Source organism: Narcine bancroftii, chromosome 8 (genome assembly GCF_036971445.1).
Source record: "Narcine bancroftii isolate sNarBan1 chromosome 8, sNarBan1.hap1, whole genome shotgun sequence".
In the NCBI taxonomy this organism is placed as follows: domain Eukaryota; kingdom Metazoa; phylum Chordata; class Chondrichthyes; order Torpediniformes; family Narcinidae; genus Narcine; species Narcine bancroftii.
This window is the reverse complement of record NC_091476.1, coordinates 74,144,368-74,170,373: the sequence shown is the minus strand read 5'-3', so window position 1 is coordinate 74,170,373 and position 26,006 is coordinate 74,144,368. Positions and strand designations below refer to the sequence as shown.

Below are 26,006 nucleotides of genomic sequence, written 5' to 3'. Positions count from 1 at the left end.
TGCGAGCTGGTTCGCAATCCAAATGGAGAGGGGAAATGTGGTTGCCCGATAAGGGACAAGGGGCAACTCGGGGGGGGGGGGGGGGGGTTAAGGGAAATTTAGATGTGGGAATGGTGGAAAAATTTTATGTTTTAGAAGTGTTGTCTTACAGTGTGTTCAAAAAAAAAGCAGAAATGGATAAGGAGGGAAGGTGGTGATGAGGAAATGGAAAGGAAAGGTAAACAAAGTATGAAATGGCCACGTTGAACTATATTACTTTAAATATTAACAGAATACATAACCAAATCAAAAGGAAGAGGCTGTTAAATTTACTGAAGAAAGAAAAAATTGATATAGCATTCGTGCAAGAAACACATCTAACTGAAGTGGAACACAAGAAATTAAAGAGAGATTGAATAGGACATGTAACAGCAGCATCATATAATTCAAAAGCCAGAGGAGTAGCTATAAATCAATAAAAATGTACCAATCAAAATAGAGGAGGAAATAATAGATCCAACAGGTATGTAATGATAAAATTTCAGATATATTCAGAATTTTGGAATTTTTTAAAATTTATTTTTTATAAACTTTATTTAAATTTTATAACATGAATAACATATAGGATTACATTTTAAAAAAATTAAGAATAAAATAATAAAATTACAATACAATATCAGTAATCTAAATAAACTATACCCTCCCCAATAATTATTACACATTAATAACCCAACTCAAATTAGTCCAACCCCCCCTTTCCCCCCCAAAATAAAGAGTGAAGAATTAATAAAGTTAATAATATGTGAGAAAAAAACCCACTTACAAAAAAAACCAAAAACATAACCGATTAAAATACTAACAAAAAAAAAAGTAATTAATACTAAAATATCAGACTTAAAAAACATATTTAAATCAAACTTAAATGCATATATTTAACAAATGGAGTTAAGATGAAACATATATTTAACTCAAACTTAATATAAAAAATTAGTAAAGTTAGTAACATTATCTATCAAAAATTCTTAAACAATAATCAATTCTTTAAAAAAATTGTAGCATGAAAAAAAGATGAAAAAAAACTTTCTCTATAGAGATAAACCTTCACCAAATATCAACTAACTTCACATCTATCATCATATTAGTCACATAAACCACCATCTTAAAACAAAGTTCAAATCTCATTAAGCATTGTACAATTCAATTTTAGTACTCTTCCACCATTTTACTCTTAAATAGTAATCCAATAAAAGCTCCAATACCACATTTAAATATCCCCAATCATTACGTTAAAATTCAGATATCCGAATAATAAAAACATATCTACAACGAAATCTATATCTTCAACAAATGGAGCATAAACCACAAACAAAATTCAAGCCTCATTAAAAATTGTACAATTCAATTTATAACTTTCTCCATTATTCCCTTCGTTCTATAACTAAAATAGCAAAATAATATACACCAGAATAACCGAATTTTGGAATTTGCACAATGTATACGCACCTAATGAAGAAGATCAAAAATTTATTGAAGATATCTTTTTGAAGATAGCAGATACGCAAGGGAACATACCAATAGGAGGGGATTTTAACCTTAATTTGGACTCAAACATGGACAAAACTGGAAAAAAACTAACAGAAAGAACAAAGTAACCAAATTTATGGTTAAATCGATGCAATAAATGCAACTTTTGGATATATGGAGGAAACAACACCCAAAGGAAAAGGAATATTCATATTATTCAGGTAGACATAAAACATACTCAAGAATAGACCTAATCCTGTTATCAGCTCGCATGCAAGACAGAGTATGAAAAACAGAATATAAAGCTTGACTATTATCGGATCACTCACCCCTGTTATTGGCAATAGAGCTAGAGGACATCCCACCATGTATAGATGGAGATTAAACTCCATGCTACTTAAAAAACAGGATTTTAGAGAATTCATTGAATGACAAATTAAAGTGTACTTTGAAATAAATACGGAATCAGTGAAAGATAAGTTTATACTATGGGATGCAATGAAAGCGTTCATCAGAGGGCAAATAATAAGTTATGTAACTAAGATGAAGAAGGACTACAATCGGGAAACAGAACAGTTGGAAAGGGAAATAACAAATACAGAAAAAGAATTAGCAATAAAGAAAGATACAACTAAAAGAAGAGAATTGGCGGACAAAAAAATAAAATATGAAACACAACAAACATATAAGGTGGAGAAGAACATAATGAAGACAAAACAGAAATATTATGAGCTAGGAGAAAAAAAAAAAATCGCACAAAATACTAGCGTGGCAGCTTAAGACAGAACAAACTAAAAGAATGGTATTGGCATTAAGGAAAAAGGACAAACAAATTACATATAACCCAACGGAGATCAACGAAAACTTCAGGCAATTCTACGAACAATTATAACAAACTGAAAATGAAGGGAAAGAAGACAAAATAGATGAATTTCTAACTAAAATTGAACTACCGAAATTACAAACAGAGGAACAAAATAAATTAATAAAACCATTTGAAATAGAAGAATTACAGGAGATATTAAAAAAATACCAAACAATAAAACACCAGGAGAGGATGAATTCCCAATAGAATTCTATAAAACATTTAAAGATTTATTAATTCCTCCCCTCCTGGAAGTAATCAACCAGATTGATAAAAAACAAAGCTTACCAGATTCATTCAAAACAGCAATAATTACAGTAATACCAAAGACGGAAAGATCCACTTGCACCAGCGTCATATAGACCAATATATCTACTTAACACAGATTATAAGATAATAGCTAAACTATTAGCAAACAGATTTGCCGACTAGGTACCAAAAATAGTAAATCTAGAACAAACTGGATTTATTAAAAAAAGACGAACAATGGACAATATCTGTAAATTTATTAACTTAATTCATGCAGTAGAAGGAAATAAAACTCCAACAGTAGCGGTTTCTTTAGATGCAGAGAAGGCCTTTGACAGAGTAGAATGGAATTATTTATTCAAAGTACTACAAAAATTCAGCCTACCAGAGAAATATATTAATTGGATTAAAGCATTATATAAGGGGCCACTGGCAAAAATGACAGTAAATGGATATATATAAAACAATTTAACTTAAGCAGATCAACAAGGCAGGGATGTTCACTATCTCCCTCATTGTTCGCGTTAGCTATACAACCACTAGCAGAACTGATAAGAACAGAAAATAAGAGGGATAAAAATAAAAGAGAAGGAATATAAAATCAGTCTATTTGCAGATGACGTCATAATATACTTAACAGAACCAGAAAAATCAATAAAAGAATTACATAGGAAATTGAAGGAATATGGAGAAGTATCTGGGTACAAGATCAACGCAAATAAAAGTGAAGCAATGCCAATGAATAATGCGGATTTCTCAAAGTTTAAGAAAGAATCACCATTTAGATGGCAAACACAAGCAATGCGATATCTAGGTATACAACTAAATAAAAATCTCGGCCATCTATATAAACTAAATTATCATCCATTAATGAAAAAATTACAAGACGACATAGAGCATTGGAAAGACTTACCACTAACACTGATAGGAAGGATAAACTGTATTAAAATGAACATTTTCCCAAGGATACAATACCTATTTCAGTCATTACCAATTCACCCAACAGAGAAATTCTTCAAGGAGCTAAAGAAAATAATAAGGAAATTCTTATGGAAATGGGGAAAACCGAGGATAGCACTAGATAAATTAACAGAATGGTACAAACAAGGAGGCTTACAACTACCAAACTTTAAGAATTATTATAGAGCCGCACAATTAAGATACCTATCAGATTTTTATCAAACAAGGGAAAAACCAGATTGGACCAGATTAGAACTAGATAAAATAGGGGAGAAGATACCTGAACATATACTATATAAATGGGATAAAAAATTGGTGCAACGTAGGAATTCATTGGTATTGCATCATCTGCTCAACATTTGGAAGAAGATTCAAGTAGAAAGAAATAAAACAAATTACCAACTACCAAAACTAATATTGACGCAAAATCAACTAATCCCTTTCACAATAGATAACCTTTCCTTCAGAGAATGGGAGAGAAAAGGGATCAAAAGAATAGAAAATTGTTTTTTGGGAAATAAATTATTATTATTTGAACAAATGAAGGATAAATATAATATAACTCACAATACAATGTTTGCATACCAACAACTGAAAACCTACTTGAAGGACAAATTGGGAAACAGTCTGAGGTTACCATAAGGAAGAAATTTTGAATATGTGATTATAGACACAATAATAATTTAAAAATTTATAACAAACATGTACATCAAACTGCAAGAAAAGGAGAACGAGGAAACAAACGGTAAACCAAAACAAAAATGGGAACAAGATCTAAACATAAAGATAAAGAATGAAACATGGGAAAAGCTATGTTCCGGAACTATGAGAAATACAATAAACACGAGGTTACGCATGATACAATATAACTGGATGGACAGGCTGTACATCACATCTCAAAAGTTAAATAAATGGGACCCAACAGTATCAGACAGATGTTTTCGCTGTAAAAAGGAAACGGGAACAACAATTCATGCAATATGGACATGTGAGAAAGTGAAAAAATTTTGGGAAGACCTCAACCAGATATTAAATAAAATTACAAAAAGCAATATACCAAAAAACTCAGAGATCTTCCTCCTAAGTAATACAAGAAATAAAGAATTTGGACTCGATTTGGATGGAGCACAAAAAATGATGATAGCCCTAGCTGCAGCAAAAAAATGTATTATGTCAACCTGGAAATTAGAAGACAACTTGAGAATACAACAATGGTACATAGAAATGAATAAATGCAATGCATTAGAAAAAATAACATATAATTTAAGAAATAACATCACAATATTCGAAAAAATATGGGAGCCATACATGAAATACCATGGACTTCCACCGCCTAAAATGTCAGAAGGAGAAGATAACGAAAAGAACTGACTCAGTAAAATTTCTTGTTTATTTTTATTAAGTGACAACATTGTTTAACGGGTTTAATGTATCTTATAGATTGAACTTCAAATAAATGGGGAAGGGAGTGAGGGAGGGAGGGAAGGGAGGAGAAAATGACACTGTATATATTCAAGAGAAAAAATGTCTGTATGTATCTTGGTCAATATGGTTTATAGTGTGAAAAATAAAAAAAATTTAAAAAAAGGTCAGAGAGGTTTGGCTGGGTGGTGTTTGGGAAGATGAAGGATGCAGTGTTGTTCTCTGAAGGGAATGAGAGTCAACTCCATTTTGTGCAGAGTGAGAATGATCTTTAATGGTGTAAAAACTAGGGGAGTCACGTGATGGAGTAGTGGCTGGTCGAGGAACTCCAGCCCTCTCCGGAAAAGTTTAAAAAAAAACACACAAAACACAAAGGCACAAACATAAAAAAATATAACAAAGTGAAAGTAAAGGTGGGAAGAAAATGGCAGCGAACAAAGAAAAGTCGAAAGCAACGGGAAGAAGAGAAGGAGAAAGAACGTCGGAAGAAGAAGGTGAAGGCCTTACCTGTCCGAGGAGGCCCGCCGCGGAGAGAGAACTGACCCTAAGGTCAGTTGAAGTCCCAAGCTCGGGACTACAAAAAAGGCTCGCAGAGCCAAGTAAAAAGGTGCAACCGCGCATGAAAAAAAACACTGACAGGAGGGGGGACCAGCTGAGGAGTCGATCTCCACAGCTGAGAATGATAGCTACAACACAACAACAGGAAGAGAACATAGAAAACAATGAGAACAAGAAGGAAGAGAGTAAAACGAAAACAAGGAAACAACAGATGACCAAACCAGAGGAAGAAGAACATAGAGAAATGGAAGAAGAAGGGAAAGGCAAGACACTGGATATTTTTTTTATAAAGAATATATGGAATCAGTAAAAGAATGGCAATTACAAGAATTTAGTGAAATAAAAAGAAGAATTAAAAGTGCAGAAGAAAAAATGATTAGATTAGAGATGGTCATGTCAGATATAGGAAAAAGAGTGGACAAGGTGGAAGAACGAGAAACAGCCGTAGAAATGGAAGTAGAGGACTTAAAAAAGAAATTAGAAGAATCTAATAAAAAAGTTAAAGAAACACAAGAGCTGTTAGCTCAGAAGATAGATATAATGGAAAATTATAATAGAAGAAATAATATAAAGATAGTGGGCCTTAAGGAAGATGAAGAAGGCAAGAATATGAGAGAATTTATAAAAGATTGGATCCCCAGGATCCTAGGAAGACCAGAATTACAGGAAGAAATGGAAATAGAAAGGGCACATAGACCATTAGACCCGAAACCACAGCCATAACAAAAACCAAGAGCCATTTTAGTAAAATTCTTAAGATATACAACAAGAGAAAATATATTGGAGAAAGCAATGAAGAAAATAAGAGAAGACAAAAAGCCACTGGAATACAAAGGTCAAAAATTTTTTTTCTATCCAGACATAAGTTTTGAACTCCTGAAGAAGAGAAAGGAGTTTAATACAGCAAAAGCGATCCTATGGAAAAAAGGATATAAATTTATGCTAAAGTATCCAGCGGTACTTAAAATAGTTATTCCAGGGCAGCAAAACAGACTATTCTCGGATCCGGAGGAAGCACGAAAATTTGCAGAACAAGTACAAAACAAGCAGAGAGATGAAGACATGTAACGAGAGTAAAAATGACCATGAACTATATGTATGTGTGTATATGGGTATATAATATATATATACATATGTGTGTACCCTCAAACCGTGCATCTTGGCGCCTCAGTTTGGCGGGCAGCAACCTCCTTTGAAGAAGACCGCAGAGCCCACCTCACTGACAAAAGGCAAAGGAGGAAAAACCCAACACCCAACCCCAACCAACCAATTTTCCCCTGCAACCGCTGCAACCGTGTCTGCCTGTCCCGCATCGGACTTGTCAGCCACAAACGAGCCTGCAGCTGACGTGGACTTTTTACCCCCTCCATAAATCTTCGTCCGCGAAGCCAAGCCAAAGAAAAAAGAACATATGTGTGTGTGTATGTAAATATGTGTGTACATGAGTGTATCCGTATTTAAAGGAAAATATATAGAGTATAGATAAGAATTAATAAGGGAAAGAAAGGGAAGAGAGGAAGTAAGGAGGGAATTAAGAGAGTGACCTTTGTTAGAAAATGAAAATTGAAATCTTTTCTGGGGGGGCTGGGTGGGGAGGAGTTATGGTCACTGCGAAATCAGTTGACGCTTGCGAGTGAATTCACAAATCCAAATGGAGAGGGGAGATGTGGTTGCCCGACAAGGGATAAAGGGCAACTCAGGAAGGGGAGAGGATAGTGGGGTTAAAGAAATTTTAGATAGGAGAATAAGGGAAATGTTTGATGTTTTAGAAATGTTGTCTTATAAAGTGTTCAAAACAAGAAAGCAGAAATGGATAAGAAGGAAAGGTGGTGATGAGGAAACGGAAAGGAAAGATAAACAAAGTATGAAATGGCTACGTTGAACTATATGACTTTAAATATTAACGGAATACATAACCAAATCAAAAGGAAGAAACTACTAAATTTATTGAAAATAGAAAAAATTGATACACCATTCGTGCAGGAAACACATTTAACTGAAATGGAGCACAAGAAATTAAAGAGATATTGGGTAGGACATGTAACAGCAATGTCATATAATTCAAAAGCAAGAAGAGTAGCTATATTAATCAGTCAAAATGTACCAATTAAAATAGAAGAGGAAATAATAGATCCAGCAGGGAGATATGTAATGATAAAATGTCAGATATATTCGGAGTTTTGGAATTTACTCAATGTAAATTCACCTAACGTAGAAGATCAAAAATTTATGCAAGATATTGTCTTGAAGATAGCAGACACGCAAGGGAACATATTAATAGGAGGGGATTTCAACCTTAATTTGGATTCAAACATGGATAAAATTGGGAAAAAAATTAACAGAAAGAACAAAGTAACCACATTTATAATTAAATCGATGCAAGAAATGCAACTTTTGGATATATGGAGGAAACAACACCCAAAGGAAAAGGAATATTCATATTATTCGGGTAGTCATAAAACATACTCAAGAATAGACCTATTCCTGTTATCAGCTTGCATTTAAGACAGAGTACGAAAAACAGAATATAAAGCTAGAATATTATCCCTGATAATTTAGTAGTTTCTTCCTTTTGATTTGGTTATGTATCCCTGATATTGACAATAGAGTTAGAGGACATACCTCCAAGAATGTATAGATGGAGATTAAACTCCATGCTACTTAAAAGGCAGGATTTTAGAGAATTAATTGAAAGACAAATTAAAATGTACTTTGAAATAAATACGGAATCAGTGAAATATAAGTTTATACTATGGGATGCAATGAAAGCGTTCATCAGAGGGCAAATAATAAGTTATGTAACCAAGATGAAGAAGGACTACAATCAGGAAACAGAGCAGTTGGAAAGGGAAATAGTAAATATAGAAAAAGAATTAGCAATGAAGGAAGACACAACTAAAAGAAGAGAATTGGCAGATAAAAAAATAAAATATGAAACACTACAAACATACAAGGTGGAGAAGAACATAATGAAGACAAAACAGAAATATTATGAACTAGGAGAAAAAACGCATAAAATTCTAGCATGGCAGCTTAAGACAGAATAAACTAAGAGAATGGTATTGGCATCAAGGAAAAAAGACAAACAAATCACATATAATACAACGGAGATTAATGAAAACTTGAGAGAATTCTACGAACAATTATACCAAACTGAAAACGAAGGGAAAGAAGACAAAATAGATGAATTTTTAACTAAAATTGAACTACCAAAATTACAAATAGAGGAACAAAATAAATTAACAGAACCTTTTGAAATAGTAGAAATACAAGAGATAATAAAAAAACTACCAAATAATAAAACACCAGGAGAGGATGGATTCCCAATAGAATTCTATAAAACATTTAAAGATTTATTAATTCTTCCCCTCCTGGAAGTAATCAACCAGATTGATAAAACACAAAGCTTACCAGCTTCATGAAAACAGCAATAATTACAGTAATACCAAAGACGGAAAGATCCACTTGCACCAGCGTCATATAGACCAATATATCTACTTAACACAGATTATAAGATAATAGCTAAACTATTAGCAAACAGATTTGCCGACTAGGTACCAAAAATAGTAAATCTAGAACAAACTGGATTTATTAAAAAAAGACGAACAATGGACAATATCTGTAAATTTATTAACTTAATTCATGCAGTAGAAGGAAATAAAACTCCAACAGTAGCGGTTTCTTTAGATGCAGAGAAGGCCTTTGACAGAGTAGAATGGAATTATTTATTCTAAGTACTACAAAAATTCAGCCTAACAGAGAAATATATTAATTGGATTAAAGCATTATATAAGGGGCCATTGGCTTAATTTAAGCAGATCAACAAGGCAGGGATGTCCACTATCTCCCTCACTGTACGCGTTAGCTATAGAACCACTAGCAGAATTGATAAGAACAGAAAATAAAATAAAAGGGATAAAAATAAAAGACAAGGAATATAAAATCAGTTTATTTGCAGATGACATTATAGTATACTTAACAGAACCAGAAATATCAATAAAAGAATTACATAAGAAATTGAAGGAATATGGAGAAGTGTCGGGATACAAGATTAACGCAAATAAAAGTGAAGCAATGCCAATGAATAATGCGGATTTCTCAAAATTTAAGAAAGAACCACCATTCAGATGGCAAATGCAAGCAATAAGATACCTAGGTATACAAATAAATAAAAACCTCGGCCATCTATATAAACTCAATTATTATCCACTAATGAAAAAATTACAGGACGACTTACCACTAACACTAATAGGAAGGATAAACTGTATTAAAATAAACATTTTCCCAAGGATACAATACCTATTTCAGTCATTGCCAATACACTTGACGGAGAAATTCTTCAAGGAGTTAAAGAAAATAATAAGGAAATTTTTATGGAAAGGGGGGAAACCGAGGATAGCACTAGATAAATTAACAGAATGGTATAAACAAGGAGGCTTACAACTGCCAAACTTCAAAAATTATTATAGACCCGCACAATTAAGATACCTATCAGATTTTTTTATCAAACAAGGGAAAAGCCAGATTGGACTAGATTAGAACTAGATAAAATAGGGGAGAAGATACCTGAACATATATTATAAAATGGGATGAAAAATTTGTACAACGTAGGAGTTCTCCAGTATTACATCATCTGCTCAATATTTGGAAGAAGATTCATGTAGAAAGGAATAAAACAAATTACCAATTACCAAAACTAATACTGACGCAAAATCAGCTAATCCCTTTTACAATAGATAACCTTTCCTTTAGAGAATGGGAGAAAAAAGGGATCAAAAGAATATAAAGTTGCTTTTCAGGAAATAAATAACTATCCTTTGAACAAATGAAGGATAAATATAATATAATTCAAGATACAGTGTTGGAATACTACCAACTGAAATCGTACTTGAAGGACAAATTGGGAAGCAGTCTGAGGTTACCAGAGGGAAGTAATTTTGAATATGTGATTATAGACAGAATGATAATCAAAAATTTAGAACAAATATGTATATTAAACTGCAAGAAAAGGAGAATGAGGAAACAAATGGTAAAACTAAACAAAAATGGGAACAAGATTTAAACAAAGATAAAGAAGGAAACATGGGAGAAGTTATGCTCTGGAACGATGAGAAATACAATAAACACGAGGTTACGTATGATACAATATAACTGGATACACAGGGGAGGAATTATTTAACCTCAAAAGTTAAATAAATTGGACCCAACAGTATCTGACAGATGCTTTAGCTGTAAAAAGGAAATGGGAACAACAATTCATGCAATTTGGACATGTGAGAAAGTGAAAAATTTTGGGAAGATCTAAACCAGATATTAAATAAAATCACAAAAAGCAATATACCAAAAATCCCAGAGATCTTCCTCCTAAGTAACATAAAAATCAAAGAATTTGGACTTGATTTGGATGGTGCACAAAAAAGATTTGTTAGGATAGCCCTAGCTGTAGCAAAAAAATGTATTATGTCAGCCTGGAAATTAGAACATAACTTGAGAATACAACAATGGTATATAAAAATGAAAAAATGTATTCCACTAGAAAAAATAACATAATTTAAGAAATAATTTTACAATATTTGAACAAATATGGGAGCCATACATGAAACAAATAGAGAAAACCTACCCGGGACATCTACCACCTAAAATGACAGAAGGAGAAGGAAATGAAAAGAATTGACTCAGTGGAACTTCTTGTTTATTTTTATTGAGTGACAACATTGTTTGATGGGTTTAATGTATCTTCGATTCTGAACTATAAATGAATGGGAGGGGAGGTAGGGAGGGTGGGATGGGAAGAGGGAGGGGTGGGAGAAAATGACACTGTATATATTTGAAAAGAAAAATGTATGTATCTTGATCAATGTGGTTTATAGTGTGAAAAATAAAAAATTTAAAAAAAAATGGTGTAAAAACTAGATAAATCACGATCCTAACTACGTTCCACAGGAGAACAATCTTGAGGGTCTTGGCTGTAATCATGAAAATCAGGTTTATTGTATGATCTTGGCAGCTAAGCAGGTTCAGGCCTGGTCAGTACTTGGAGGGGAGACTGCCCGGGAACATCAGGTGCTGTAGGTTTCTGTGAGAGGTGCTTGACAAGGTGGAGACCCTCTGCTTTATATTACGTTCCAAATCTAGTGATAATAATGGAACCTTTATCTTTATATGTGTTATGAAATTTGTTTATCTGCAACAGTATTTTGCAGGACAAGGTGCAAAATTCAAAATTTGTAAACAATATTTTTTTTGTGAAAAAAAGTGAGGCCGTGTCTGGGGGTCGTTGCCCATTCATGAATCTGATGGCGGGGTGGGGGAGAGAAGAAGCTGCTGGGAGCTTGCCTTCAAGCTCCTGGACCTCCTTCCTGATGGTAGCAGAGTGAAAAAGGCTCGGCCTGGATGGTGGTGGGGTCCTTGACGACGGAGGCTGCTTTCTTGGGGCACCACCTCTTAAAGATGTCCTTAATGGAGTGGTCTGATGCCCAAGATGGAGCTGAGTTTTACAACCCTCTGTAGCCTATTTCTGGGCACCATCTTCACTCCAAGGACATTGATGAGAGGGTGGGGGGGGGGTCTCAAGAAAGCCTCTATCCTCAAGGACCCCCACCATCCAGGTTATTCCCTCCTTCACTTTGCTACTGTCAGAAAGAAAGCACAGGAGGCAGAAGACAGCACCCAGGGGTACAAAAACAGCTTTCCCCCCCCTCTGCCTTCAGATTTCTAAATTACAGACACCACCTCACTTTCTCTTCTTTTTGCGCTCATCTTTAAAAAAAAAACAAGTCAGAGCAATTTTGCACGTGGCGCTGCCTCACAACGAGCTTCATGGCATGCTCATGACCATAAAAATTCTGACTCTGCCATCCAATGAGATCAGGGCTGATCTGGCCATGAGCTCAGCTCCTCCTACCTGCCTGTTCTCCATTAAGCAATTCCCCTACTGTTCAAAAATCAGCATCTTCAATACAGTGGGGAAAAAAAAATCCCCGTCATCCAGAATTCAGCGACCGGTAACCTCAAGCAACCGTGAAAAAAAAATTGCAGAAAATAAATAGGTTAAAAAATATGGGAGTTTAAAATTGGCGTGTCTTGCCGCTAGTTTGCCAACACTCAAGCAATCGGAAAATTCACCTATCCGGCATTGACCAATCCCTATAGGTGTGGATACCCTATAGGTTTGATTGTGTCTTTTATCTTTGCAATATAAGGTATACTGTTTGATCTGTTGAGTTTTTCCAGCATTGTCCTAACCACAGTATCAGCAGACTTTTGTGTTTTGCTTTTACATTTAATGATGCTGCCTCTTTGAGCAGAGAACCTCACAGATTCTCTGATGGAAGCAGTTCCTCCTCATTTCAGCCTTAAACCTACTCTCCCCCAACCAAACTCCAGCAACTTCCTTCTTGCAGCCTCCGCAACAGGGTGGGCTCAGGAGGTTCGGAGCTGCAGAAGTGGCAGCGCCGAGCAGGGTTTACCAGGCAGATGTGCGGGCTGTCAGTCTCCAATCTGCACAGTGGGGCAGGGAGGTGCAGGGCTCATACACAGAAGCACCAGAGAAACTCAGCAAGTCATCCAGCATCCAAAGAAAGCAAGAGGCAGTTGACGGTTCGGGGCCCCGGGCCTTTTCGTCAGGGATGTGGAAAACTGGACAGATGCCTTGGGGGGATAAAAAAGAAGATAGGGAGGAGAGGAGGGAAGCCCAAAACCAACCCCAATCTCCGGCACCCCATCCCGCCACCCCTCCCCAGACACCCAGCTTACGACTCAAGCTCCTGCTTCATCTTGGCGAACTCTTCCCGGGTCATGGAGCCATCGCCCTCTCCGAGTTTCTGAAGCTTCTCCCTCGACGCGTCAAAGTTTGGCTTTGGAGGTGCAGGCGGGATCTGTGAATTGGGGGTGGGGGGGGGAGGGAGAGCTCAAGCACTCCAGGAACGGAAGACAGATTCCCACCCCGCCGATAGCAGCCTCCACCTCCGACGCCACCCCCAAAGTCATTGCTGCAATGCTGTAGCCTACTTGCATAAGGCAGGGTCTCCAAGCAGCCAAGGGATGATTTGGTCAGTGGCTCAGATCGCAGAACTGCTGGTTCCCAGCTTCAGGAAACCTTGGGGGGGGGGGAAATTCACACAGGGGAGGGAGGGAGGAGTGCTCCGTTCTCCTCCTGCATCCCAGAGGCACCTCAATTGGCTGCTGTAAACTGCCCAGAGTGCGCAGGTTGAAGAGGGAAGCCGGTTGAGGGAACTGTACAGAGAACAGCTTTGGATTAGTGTGGACAGGGGCTTGTTGGTCAGCAGGCGGTTGGTGGGCCGAAGGGTCGAAGTTTGCAGTGTGAGTGTCATTGACACAGATTATCTGTTTCAGTGACATTGGTTCCAAACACAGCATTTTCTGATAAACTAACTCGTATGTTAAGCAAGTGTGAGAGCTTCACTGTGTCTGACCCTTGGAGATTATGACAGGACGGAGTGGGGGTGAACTTCACTGTGTTTGACCCTGGGAGTCTGCGACAGGACAGAGTGGAGGGAGGTTCACTGTGTCTGACCCTGAGAGACCTTGACGATGGAGAGGGTTGGGAGAGCTTCACTGTGACTATCTCTTAGAGACTATGTCAGGACAGGGTAGAGGGAGCTTAAGTCTGTGCTATCTCTGGGATTATTGGACTGGAGTCACTCACTATAATGCCAGCGTAATCTTCGTTCTCCAGATAAGCATCATGGAGCCAAATAAACTCTTCATGCTGACGCACCACCGAGAACTCTGGTTGCTTGAAGTGGGAGAGGTTTGTCTGAAGCGGGGTGGCGGGGGGGGATGGGGAGAAAAGAGAGAGAAAGAGGATGATAAAGAGAGGGGCACCTTGATGGAACGGAGCAGCGAGATCCCACAACCTGCAACAAGGCACAGTGAGAAAGGTGTTCCGACCAGCCAACGTTATAAAGGACCCTCACCACCCTGGTCACAGCCTCTTCTCAATGTTTCTGTCGGGCAGAAGCCTGAAGAACATCAGTTTCTTTCCAAGAACCGTCAGGCTCTTGAACTTCCCCTCATTACACTCAATCAAGGATTGCTCCAAGACCACGAAATGCAAATATTTGTTATTAGGTTTTTTTGTATATTTATTGTCTGTTCAATTAATGTAGATTTGTAATAAAAACACAAAAATACTGGAGCAACTCAGCAGGCCTTGCAGCGTCCATCGGATGTAAAGGTATACCGTAGAATCCCCATTATCTGGAATTCAACCAACTGGAAACCCAAACAACCGGCAAAAAAAACCCCAATTTAAAATATATAATAAATAAAATTTTAAATAGAAGTTTGCAATTGTAAATGTTCTCCAAAGCAACGCGCCACTCTTTGGTGAAGATGGATGCAAACATTCAGCCAGTGGATGGCACCCAGTCATGCCCTACCCGCAGCAGCTGTTTGAATGAAATGGTGGCACACAAGATGAAGAGCCGGGCGGTGCCACTCACTGTTGGGCGTGACTCTCCCAAAGTGGCTCCCTATCCCTCCCTAGTAAGAGTCTTTAGCTTTATTAGTATTAAGTACATTATTAAGGCTTTATCTGTAAACTTTGGGGAGGGGGGGTGAAATTGTTAGTACAACGCTGTTAAACCACCAACGACAAGGGTTCGAATTTAAATTTAATAAGTTACGGGAATTATCGGATTAAAGTGAACTTTACATAATTAAGGACTACTGATTTTAAAAAATCAAATTACATTTTGCAGTCTTTTAAAATGTTTATTCTTAATGCAGGTGTATTAGTTAGGCGTTATCAGAATGTGTCTCAGGCAACCGGAAACTTTTCATATCCGGCATCTGGTAGGTGCCGGATAATGGGGATCGACTGTATAACCTGAGCCCTTCGTCAAAGTGTGAGCAAAAACAAAAAGCAGGCAGGTGCCTGAACTAAAATGTCTGCTGAGGAGTAGAGGCCAACAGGTGATGGCTGGACATGGACAGGACAGGAGAGCAAAAGGTGAGAAGTGACTGGGGGAGAAGGAGAGAGAGAAAACATCAGAGGAGAGAATACATAAGGAGAGGAGAGAAAGAGAGATGAGACAAGCTGACGGAAACTAGAGCCATCCTGTTGGAGGGGGCCCAGATGGAAGATGAGGCATTGTTCCTCCAATTTGCGGGTGGTCTCAGTCTGGCCGTGCACGAGACCATGGACAAACGTGTCGGCGAGGGGATGGGGCTGGCAATTGAAATGGGTCGCCACTGGGAGATCCCCGCTATTGCGACGGGCAGAGCCGAGATGCTCAGCGACGAGATGGCCCAGTCTCTCAGAAGCAAAGGAGGCCACAACAGGAGCACCGGAAGCAGCAAAAGAAGCCTGCAGATCCACGTGTGGCTTCACTTGGATGGACTGTTTGGTGCAAAACACGAAAGTCTGCAGACGCCGTGACTGTCGCTGAAACACAGTAAATGCTGGAGGAACTCAGCAGATGTCCATGGGAGGCAAAGATATATATTCTTGAAGGCGGCCTCAGGACTGAAACCGGTTACGCATCTTTACCTCCCATTCACACTGTGAGACCTGCTGAGTTCCATCAGCATTCGTGTTTTTAAGGACCGTTTGGGACCCCGAATGGTGGTGCAATGTGCATGATAATAAATTTCTAATTTTCTTAAAAAATGAATTGGTTATGAGAGAAGCCTCCTATTCTCTCTCTGACCACAAGCAGGATGATTTAGATATCTTTCCATATGCTGGACAGTTGTTAATTCCCTCCAGTGCTATAGAACCCCTACCACAACTCTCTCCACAGGGCAGCCTGTCCTCCCTCAGTTCCGGCAGGGCTTGTTCCTCTAGTGAGGAGTCAGAGACACAACAGGACTTCATATTCATGGTGGGGGGGGGGTCAACATCTCCAAGGATCTGTCCTGGAGCCTCCCGGATATAATCACAACTAAGGCTCACCAGGGGTTAGACTTTTTGATGAGCTTAAGGAGATTCAGTTTGTCACCAAAAACTCTCACAAACTTCTACAGGTGGACTGTGGTGAGCATTCTGGCCGGTTGCATCACTGTCTGGCATGGAGGTGCAAACTCTCAGGACAAGAATAAACTCCAGAGGGTTGTTAACCTGTGACATCACGGGCACCAGGCTCCACTCCATCGAGGACATCAACATGAGGCAAGGTCTTAAAAAAAAAAAAAGCAGCCTCTATTCTCAAAGACCCCACCACCCAGGCCGTGTCCTCTTCACTCTGCTACCATCGCCTGAAGACGAGCACTCAGCGACACAAGGACAGCTTCTTCCCCTCTGCCATCAGATTCCTGAATGAACAATGAACCACAGGCAACGGCCTGACTTAGACTTTTCTTTCCCGTGCACTATTTTTATTTATTTTGTAAGGTGGTTTATATGAAATGGTTACACTGTGATGCTGCGCAAAATAACAAATTTTGAGACATGTTCACGTCAATAAATTCTGATATTGAACCTTCCTGATTCAATTGGGAGTGCCAATTGCAACGTCACTGCTTCACCCACAGGGAAAAGCAACAAGTTGTCAGTCATTAAATCCCAGCCCGCGGCCCTCCCTCCTCTCATACCTTGGTGTGGACCGTGAACTTCACTTTGTCCCTCTCACTCACGGCATCCGAGATCTCGACCTGGAGCGAGGAGTCTGTGTGTAGATCCACCGACATGGTCCTTGACTATATTAGGGAGACAAACACATGCAGGCCTCAGAATGATTCACTGAGCTGCCAGCGAATAACAAACATCTGCAGATGCTGCGATTGTAGTTGAAACACAGAAATGCTGGAGGAACTCGGCCTGTCTCACAACATCCAGAGGAAGTAACAATTGTTTCAGGCCCAAGCCTTCTTCAAGGTATGAGTGAAAAAAGACAGGTGTCTGAATTAAAGATTGGGGAAAAAGAGATGAATGTGGGGGGGGGTAAAAAGGTGTTAATTGGATATAAGAGAATAGAAGAGAATTTATTTTGGCTCTGAAAGGAGAGAGAGAGCGACGGACAGAGAGAGAGAGAGAGAGCGACGGACAGAGAGAGAGAGAGAGAGCGACGGACAGAGAGAGAGAGAGAGAGCGACGGACAGAGAGAGAGAGAGAGAGCGACGGACAGAGAGAGAGAGAGAGAGCGACGGACAGAGAGAGAGAGAGAGAGCGACGGACAGAGAGAGAGAGAGAGAGCGACGGACAGAGAGAGAGAGAGAGAGCGACGGACAGAGAGAGAGAGAGAGAGCGACGGACAGAGAGAGAGAGAGAGCGACGGACAGAGAGAGAGAGCGACGGAGAGAGAGCGGACAGAGAGAGAGAGCGACGGACAGAGAGAGAGAGCGACGGACAGAGAGAGAGAGCGACGGACAGAGAGAGAGCGACGGACAGAGAGAGCGACGGACAGAGAGAGCGACGACAGAGAGAGCGACAGACAGAGAGAGCGACAGACAGAGAGAGCGACAGACAGAGAGAGCGACAGACAGACGACAGACAGAGAGCGACAGACAGAGAGAGCGACAGACAGAGAGAGCGACAGACAGAGAGAGCGACAGACAGAGAGAGCGACAGACAGAGAGAGCGACAGACAGAGAGAGCGACAGACAGAGAGAGCGACAGACAGAGAGAGAGCGACAGACAGAGAGGGAGAGCGACAGACAGAGAGGGAGAGCGACAGACAGAGAGGGAGAGCGACAGACAGAGAGGGAGAGCGACAGACAGAGAGGGAGAGCGACAGACAGAGAGGGGAGAGCGACAGACAGAGAGGGAGAGCGACAGACAGAGAGGGAGAGCGACAGACAGAGAGGGAGAGCGACAGACAGAGAGGGAGAGCGACAGACAGAGAGGGAGAGCGACAGACAGAGAGGGGAGAGCGACAGACAGAGAGGGAGAGCGACAGACAGAGAGGGAGAGCGACAGACAGAGAGGGAGAGCGACAGACAGAGAGGGAGAGCGACAGACAGAGAGGGAGAGCGACAGACAGAGAGGGAGAGCGACAGACAGAGAGGGAGAGCGACAGACAGAGAGGGAGAGCGACAGACAGAGAGGGAGAGCGACAGACAGAGAGGGAGAGCGACAGACAGAGAGGGAGAGCGACAGACAGAGAGGGAGAGCGACAGACAGAGAGGGAGAGCGACAGACAGAGAGGGAGAGCGACAGACAGAGAGGGAGAGCGACAGACAGAGAGGGAGAGCGACAGACAGAGAGGGAGAGCGACAGACAGAGAGGGAGAGCGACAGACAGAGAGGGAGAGCGACAGACAGAGAGGGAGAGCGACAGACAGAGAGGGAGAGCGACAGACAGAGAGGGAGAGCGACAGACAGAGAGGGAGAGCGACAGACAGAGAGGGAGAGCGACAGACAGAGAGGGAGAGCGACAGACAGAGAGGGAGAGCGACAGACAGAGAGGGAGAGCGACAGACAGAGAGGGAGAGCGACAGACAGAGAGGGAGAGCGACAGACAGAGAGGGAGAGCGACAGACAGAGAGGGAGAGCGACAGACAGAGAGGGAGAGCGACAGACAGAGAGGAGAGCGACAGACAGAGAGGGAGAGCGACAGTCAGAGAGGGAGAGCGACAGACAGAGAGGGAGAGCGACAGACAGAGAGGGAGAGCGACAGACAGAGAGGGAGAGCGACAGACAGAGAGGGAGAGCGACAGACAGAGAGGGAGAGCGACAGACAGAGAGGGAGAGCGACAGACAGAGAGGGAGAGCGACAGACAGAGAGGGAGAGCGACAGACAGAGAGGGAGAGCGACAGACAGAGAGGGAGAGCGACAGACAGAGAGGGAGAGCGACAGACAGAGAGGAGAGCGACAGACAGAGAGGGAGAGCGACAGACAGAGAGGGAGAGCGACAGACAGAGAGGGAGAGCGACAGACAGAGAGGGAGAGCGACAGACAGAGAGGGAGAGCGACAGACAGAGAGGGAGAGCGACAGACAGAGAGGGAGAGCGACAGACAGAGAGGGAGAGCGACAGACAGAGAGGGAGAGCGACAGACAGAGAGGGAGAGCGACAGACAGAGAGGGAGAGCGACAGACAGAGAGGAGAGCGACAGACAGAGAGGGAGAGCGACAGACAGAGAGGGAGAGCGACAGACAGAGAGGGAGAGCGACAGACAGAGAGGGAGAGCGACAGACAGAGAGGGAGAGCGACAGACAGAGAGGGAGAGCGACAGACAGAGAGGGAGAGCGACAGACAGAGAGGGAGAGCGACAGAGACCAGACAGAGGGGAGAGCGACAGACAGAGAGGGAGAGCGACAGACAGAGAGGGAGAGCGACAGACAGAGAGGGAGAGAGCGACAGACAGAGAGGGAGAGCGACAGACAGAGAGGGAGAGCGACAGACAGAGAGGAGAGCGACAGACAGAGAGGGAGAGCGACAGACAGAGAGAGAGCGACAGACAGAGAGAGAGAGCGACAGACAGAGAGAGAGCGACAGACAGAGAGAGAGAGCGACAGACAGAGAGAGAGAGCGACAGACAGAGAGAGAGAGCGACAGACAGAGAGAGAGAGCGACAGACAGAGAGAGAGAGCGACAGACAGGAGTGAGAGAGAGCGACAGACAGAGAGAGAGAGAGCGACAGACAGAGAGAGAGAGCGACAGACAGAGAGAGAGAGCGACAGACAGAGAGAGAGAGCGACAGACAGAGAGAGAGAGCGACAGACAGAGAGAGAGAGCGACAGACAGAGAGAGAGAGCGACAGACAGAGAGAGAGAGCGACAGACAGAGAGAGAGAGCGACAGACAGAGAGAGAGAGCGACAGACAGAGAGAGAGAGCGACAGACAGAGAGAGAGAGCGACAGACAGAGAGAGAGAGCGACAGACAGAGAGAGAGAGCGACAGACAGAGAGAGAGAGCGACAGACAGAGAGAGAGAGCGACAGACAGAGAGAGAGAGCGACAGACAGAGAGAGAGAGCGACAGACAGAGAGAGAGAGCGACAGACAGAGAGAGAGAGCGACAGACAGAGAGAGAGAGCGACAGACAGAGAGAGAGAGCGACAGACAGAGAGAGAGAGCGACAGACAGAGAGAGAGAGCGACAGACAGAGAGAGAGAGCGACAGACAGAGAGAGAGAGCGACAGACAGAGAGAGAGAGCGACAGACAGAGAGAGAGAGCGACAGACAGAGAGAGAGAGCGACAGACAGAGAGAGAGAGCGACAGACAGAGAGAGAGAGCGACAGACAGAGAGAGAGAGCGACAGACAGAGAGAGAGAGCGACAGACAGAGAGAGAGAGCGACAGACAGAGAGAGAGAGCGACAGACAGAGAGAGAGAGCGACAGACAGAGAGAGAGAGCGACAGACAGAGAGAGAGAGCGACAGACAGAGAGAGAGAGCGACAGACAGAGAGAGAGAGCGACAGACAGAGAGAGAGAGCGACAGACAGAGAGAGAGAGCGACAGACAGAGAGAGAGAGCGACAGACAGAGAGAGAGAGCGACAGACAGAGAGAGAGAGCGACAGACAGAGAGAGAGAGCGACAGACAGAGAGAGAGAGCGACAGACAGAGAGAGAGAGCGACAGACAGAGAGAGAGAGCGACAGACAGAGAGAGAGAGCGACAGACAGAGAGAGAGAGCGACAGACAGAGAGAGAGAGAGCGACAGACAGAGAGAGAGAGAGCGACAGACAGAGAGAGAGAGAGCGACAGACAGAGAGAGAGAGCGACAGACAGAGAGAGAGAGAGCGACAGACAGAGAGAGAGAGCGACAGACAGAGAGAGAGAGCGACAGACAGAGAGAGAGAGCGACAGACAGAGAGAGAGAGCGACAGACAGAGAGAGAGAGCGACAGACAGAGAGAGAGAGCGACAGACAGAGAGAGAGAGCGACAGACAGAGAGAGAGAGCGACAGACAGAGAGAGAGAGCGACAGACAGAGAGAGAGAGCGACAGACAGAGAGAGAGAGCGACAGACAGAGAGAGAGAGCGACAGACAGAGAGAGAGAGCGACAGACAGAGAGAGAGAGCGACAGACAGAGAGAGAGAGCGACAGACAGAGAGAGAGAGCGACAGACAGAGAGAGAGAGCGACAGACAGAGAGAGAGAGCGACAGACAGAGAGAGAGAGCGACAGACAGAGAGAGAGAGCGACAGACAGAGAGAGAGAGCGACAGACAGAGAGAGAGAGCGACAGACAGAGAGAGAGAGCGACAGACAGAGAGAGAGAGCGACAGACAGAGAGAGAGAGCGACAGACAGAGAGAGAGAGCGACAGACAGAGAGAGAGAGCGACAGACAGAGAGAGAGAGCGACAGACAGAGAGAGAGAGCGACAGACAGAGAGAGAGAGCGACAGACAGAGAGAGAGAGCGACAGACAGAGAGAGAGAGCGACAGACAGAGAGAGAGAGCGACAGACAGAGAGAGAGAGCGACAGACAGAGAGAGAGAGCGACAGACAGAGAGAGAGAGCGACAGACAGAGAGAGAGAGCGACAGACAGAGAGAGAGAGCGACAGACAGAGAGAGAGAGCGACAGACAGAGAGAGAGAGCGACAGACAGAGAGAGAGAGCGACAGACAGAGAGAGAGAGCGACAGACAGAGAGAGAGAGCGACAGACAGAGAGAGAGAGCGACAGACAGAGAGAGAGAGCGACAGACAGAGAGAGAGAGCGACAGACAGAGAGAGAGAGCGACAGACAGAGAGAGAGAGCGACAGACAGAGAGAGAGAGCGACAGACAGAGAGAGAGAGCGACAGACAGAGAGAGAGAGCGACAGACAGAGAGAGAGAGCGACAGACAGAGAGAGAGAGCGACAGACAGAGAGAGAGAGCGACAGACAGAGAGAGAGAGCGACAGACAGAGAGAGAGAGCGACAGACAGAGAGAGAGAGCGACAGACAGAGAGAGAGAGCGACAGACAGAGAGAGAGAGCGACAGACAGAGAGAGAGAGCGACAGACAGAGAGAGAGAGCGACAGACAGAGAGAGAGAGCGACAGACAGAGAGAGAGAGCGACAGACAGAGAGAGAGAGCGACAGACAGAGAGAGAGAGCGACAGACAGAGAGAGAGAGCGACAGACAGAGAGAGAGAGCGACAGACAGAGAGAGAGAGCGACAGACAGAGAGAGAGAGCGACAGACAGAGAGAGAGAGCGACAGACAGAGAGAGAGAGCGACAGACAGAGAGAGAGAGCGACAGACAGAGAGAGAGAGCGACAGACAGAGAGAGAGAGCGACAGACAGAGAGAGAGAGCGACAGACAGAGAGAGAGAGCGACAGACAGAGAGAGAGAGCGACAGACAGAGAGAGAGAGCGACAGACAGAGAGAGAGAGCGACAGACAGAGAGAGAGAGCGACAGACAGAGAGAGAGAGCGACAGACAGAGAGAGAGAGCGACAGACAGAGAGAGAGAGCGACAGACAGAGAGAGAGAGCGACAGACAGAGAGAGAGAGCGACAGACAGAGAGAGAGAGCGACAGACAGAGAGAGAGAGCGACAGACAGAGAGAGAGAGCGACAGACAGAGAGAGAGAGCGACAGACAGAGAGAGAGAGCGACAGACAGAGAGAGAGAGCGACAGACAGAGAGAGAGAGCGACAGACAGAGAGAGAGAGCGACAGACAGAGAGAGAGAGCGACAGACAGAGAGAGAGAGCGGACAGACAGAGAGAGAGAGCGACAGACAGAGAGAGAGAGCGACAGACAGAGAGAGAGAGCGACAGACAGAGAGAGAGAGCGACAGACAGAGAGAGAGAGCGACAGACAGAGAGAGAGAGCGACAGACAGAGAGAGAGAGCGACAGACAGAGAGAGAGAGCGACAGACAGAGAGAGAGAGCCGACAGACAGAGAGAGAGAGCGACAGACAGAGAGAGAGAGCGACAGACAGAGAGAGAGAGCGACAGACAGAGAGAGAGAGCGACAGACAGAGAGAGAGAGCGACAGACAGAGAGAGAGAGCGACAGACAGAGAGAGAGAGCGACAGACAGAGAGAGAGAGCGACAGACAGAGAGAGAGAGCGACAGACAGAGAGAGAGAGCGACAGACAGAGAGAGAGAGCGACAGACAGAGAGAGAGAGCGACAGACAGAGAGAGAGAGAGCGACAGACCAGAGAGAGAGAGCGACAGACAGAGAGAGAGAGCGACAGACAGAGAGAGAGAGCGACAGACAGAGAGAGAGAGCGACAGACAGAGAGAGAGAGCGACAGACAGAGAGAGAGAGCGACAGACAGAGAGAGAGAGCGACAGACAGAGAGAGAGAGCGACAGACAGAGAGAGAGACCGACAGACAGAGAGAGAGAGCGACAGACAGAGAGAGAGAGCCGACAGACAGAGAGAGAGAGCCGACAGACAGAGAGAGAGACCGACAGACAGAGAGAGAGACCGACAGACAGAGAGAGAGAGGAAGAGACCGACAGACAGAGAGAGAGACCGACAGACAGAGAGAGAGACCGACAGACAGAGAGAGAGACCGACAGACAGAGAGAGAGAGCCGACAGACAGAGAGAGAGACCGACAGACAGAGAGAGAGACCGACAGACAGAGAGAGAGAGCGACAGACAGAGAGAGAGAGCGACAGACAGAGAGAGAGACCGACAGACAGAGAGAGAGACCGACAGACAGAGAGAGAGAGCCGACAGACAGAGAGAGAGAGCGACAGACAGAGAGAGAGAGCCGACAGACAGAGAGAGAGACCGACAGACAGAGAGAGAGAGCCGACAGACAGAGAGAGAGAGCCGACAGACAGAGAGAGAGACCGACAGACAGAGAGAGAGACCGACAGACAGAGAGGAGAGCCGACAGACAGAGAGAGAGCCGACAGACAGAGAGACCGACAGACAGAGAGAGACCGACAGACAGAGAGAGACCGACAGACAGAGAGAGACCGACAGACAGAGAGAGACCGACAGACAGAGAGAGACCGACAGACAGAGAGAGACCGACAGACAGAGAGAGACCGACAGACAGAGAGAGACCGACAGACAGAGAGAGACCGACAGACAGAGAGAGACCGACAGACAGAGAGAGACGACAGACAGAGAGAGACCGACAGAGAGAGACCGACAGAGAAGACCGACAGAGAGAGACCGACAGAGAGAGACCGACAGAGAGAGACCGACAGAGAGAGACCGACAGAGAGAGACCGACAGAGAGAGACCGACAGAGAGAGACCGACAGAGAGAGACCGACAGAGAGACCGACAGAGAGAGACCGACAGAGAGAGACCGACAGAGAGAGACCGACAGAGAGAGACCGACAGAGAGAGAGACCGACAGAGAGAGAGAGACCGACAGACAGAGAGAGAGACCGACAGACAGAGAGAGAGAGACCGACAGACAGAGAGAGAGAGACCGACAGACAGAGAGAGAGAGACCGACAGACAGAGAGAGAGAGACCGACAGACAGAGAGAGACCGACAGACAGAGAGAGACCGACAGACAGAGAGAGAGGACCGACAGACAGAGAGAGACCGACAGACAGAGAGAGAGCCGACAGACAGAGAGAGACCGACAGACAGAGAGAGACCGACAGACAGAGAGAGAGCCGAGAGACAGAGAGAGACCGACAGACAGAGAGAGACCGACAGACAGAGAGAGACCGACAGACAGAGAGAGACCGACAGACAGAGAGAGACCGACAGACAGAGAGAGACCGACAGACAGAGAGAGACCGACAGACAGAGAGAGACCGACAGACAGAGAGAGACCGACAGACAGAGAGAGACCGACAGACAGAGAGAGACCGACAGACAGAGAGAGACCGACAGACAGAGAGAGACCGACAGACAGAGAGAGACCGACAGACAGAGAGAGACCGACAGACAGAGAGAGAGAGACCGACAGACAGAGAGAGAGAGACCGACAGACAGAGAGAGAGAGACCGACAGACAGAGAGCGAGAGACGACAGACAGAGAGCGAGAGACCGACAGACAGAGAGACCGACAGACAGAGAGAGAGAGGACCGACAGACAGAGAGAGAGACCGACAGACAGAGAGAGAGACCGACAGACAGAGAGAGAGACCGACAGACAGAGAGAGACCGACAGACAGAGAGAGAGACCGACAGACAGAGAGAGAGACCGACAGACAGAGAGAGAGACCGACAGACAGAGAGAGAGACCGACAGACAGAGAGAGAGACCGACAGACAGAGAGAGAGACCGACAGACAGAGAGACCGACAGACAGAGAGAGAGACCGACAGAGAGAGAGAGACCGACAGACAGAGAGAGAGACCGACAGACAGAGAGAGAGACCGACAGACAGAGAGAGAGACCGACAGACAGAGAGAGAGACCGACAGACAGAGAGAGAGACCGACAGACAGAGAGAGAGGACCGACAGACAGAGAGAGAGACCGACAGACAGAGAGAGAGACCGACAGACAGAGAGAGACGACAGACGAGAGAGACGACAGACAGACGAGAGAGACCGACAGACAGAGAGACCGACAGACAGAGAGAGAGAACGACAGACAGAGAGACCGACAGACAGAGAGAGAGAGCAAACAGACTGAGCTGAGGGGAAAGAAGCTGGGGGTGTGTGGGGGTTTTAAACA

At 44.0% G+C, this 26,006-nt stretch overlaps 1 protein-coding gene and 1 long non-coding RNA gene across 3 annotated transcripts in view; both read right to left on the bottom strand.

Moving 5' to 3' along the window:
• The window catches only part of LOC138740887 (uncharacterized), a 257,137-nt gene that overhangs the window by 101,511 nt on the left and 129,620 nt on the right, over positions 1-26,006 (bottom strand). The window lies entirely within an intron of this gene.
• LOC138740880 (sorting nexin-32-like) overlaps positions 1-26,006 on the bottom strand; it is a 90,660-nt gene that overhangs the window by 35,383 nt on the left and 29,271 nt on the right. For both annotated transcript variants that reach the window (XM_069894147.1, XM_069894148.1), the window contains 3 exons: positions 17,117-17,221; positions 14,226-14,336; positions 13,313-13,434 (listed from right to left, as the gene is read on the bottom strand). In XM_069894147.1, coding sequence (XP_069750248.1) covers positions 13,313-13,434; positions 14,226-14,336; positions 17,117-17,221 — 338 coding nt within the window. The remainder of the gene's footprint in view (positions 1-13,312; positions 13,435-14,225; positions 14,337-17,116; positions 17,222-26,006) is intronic.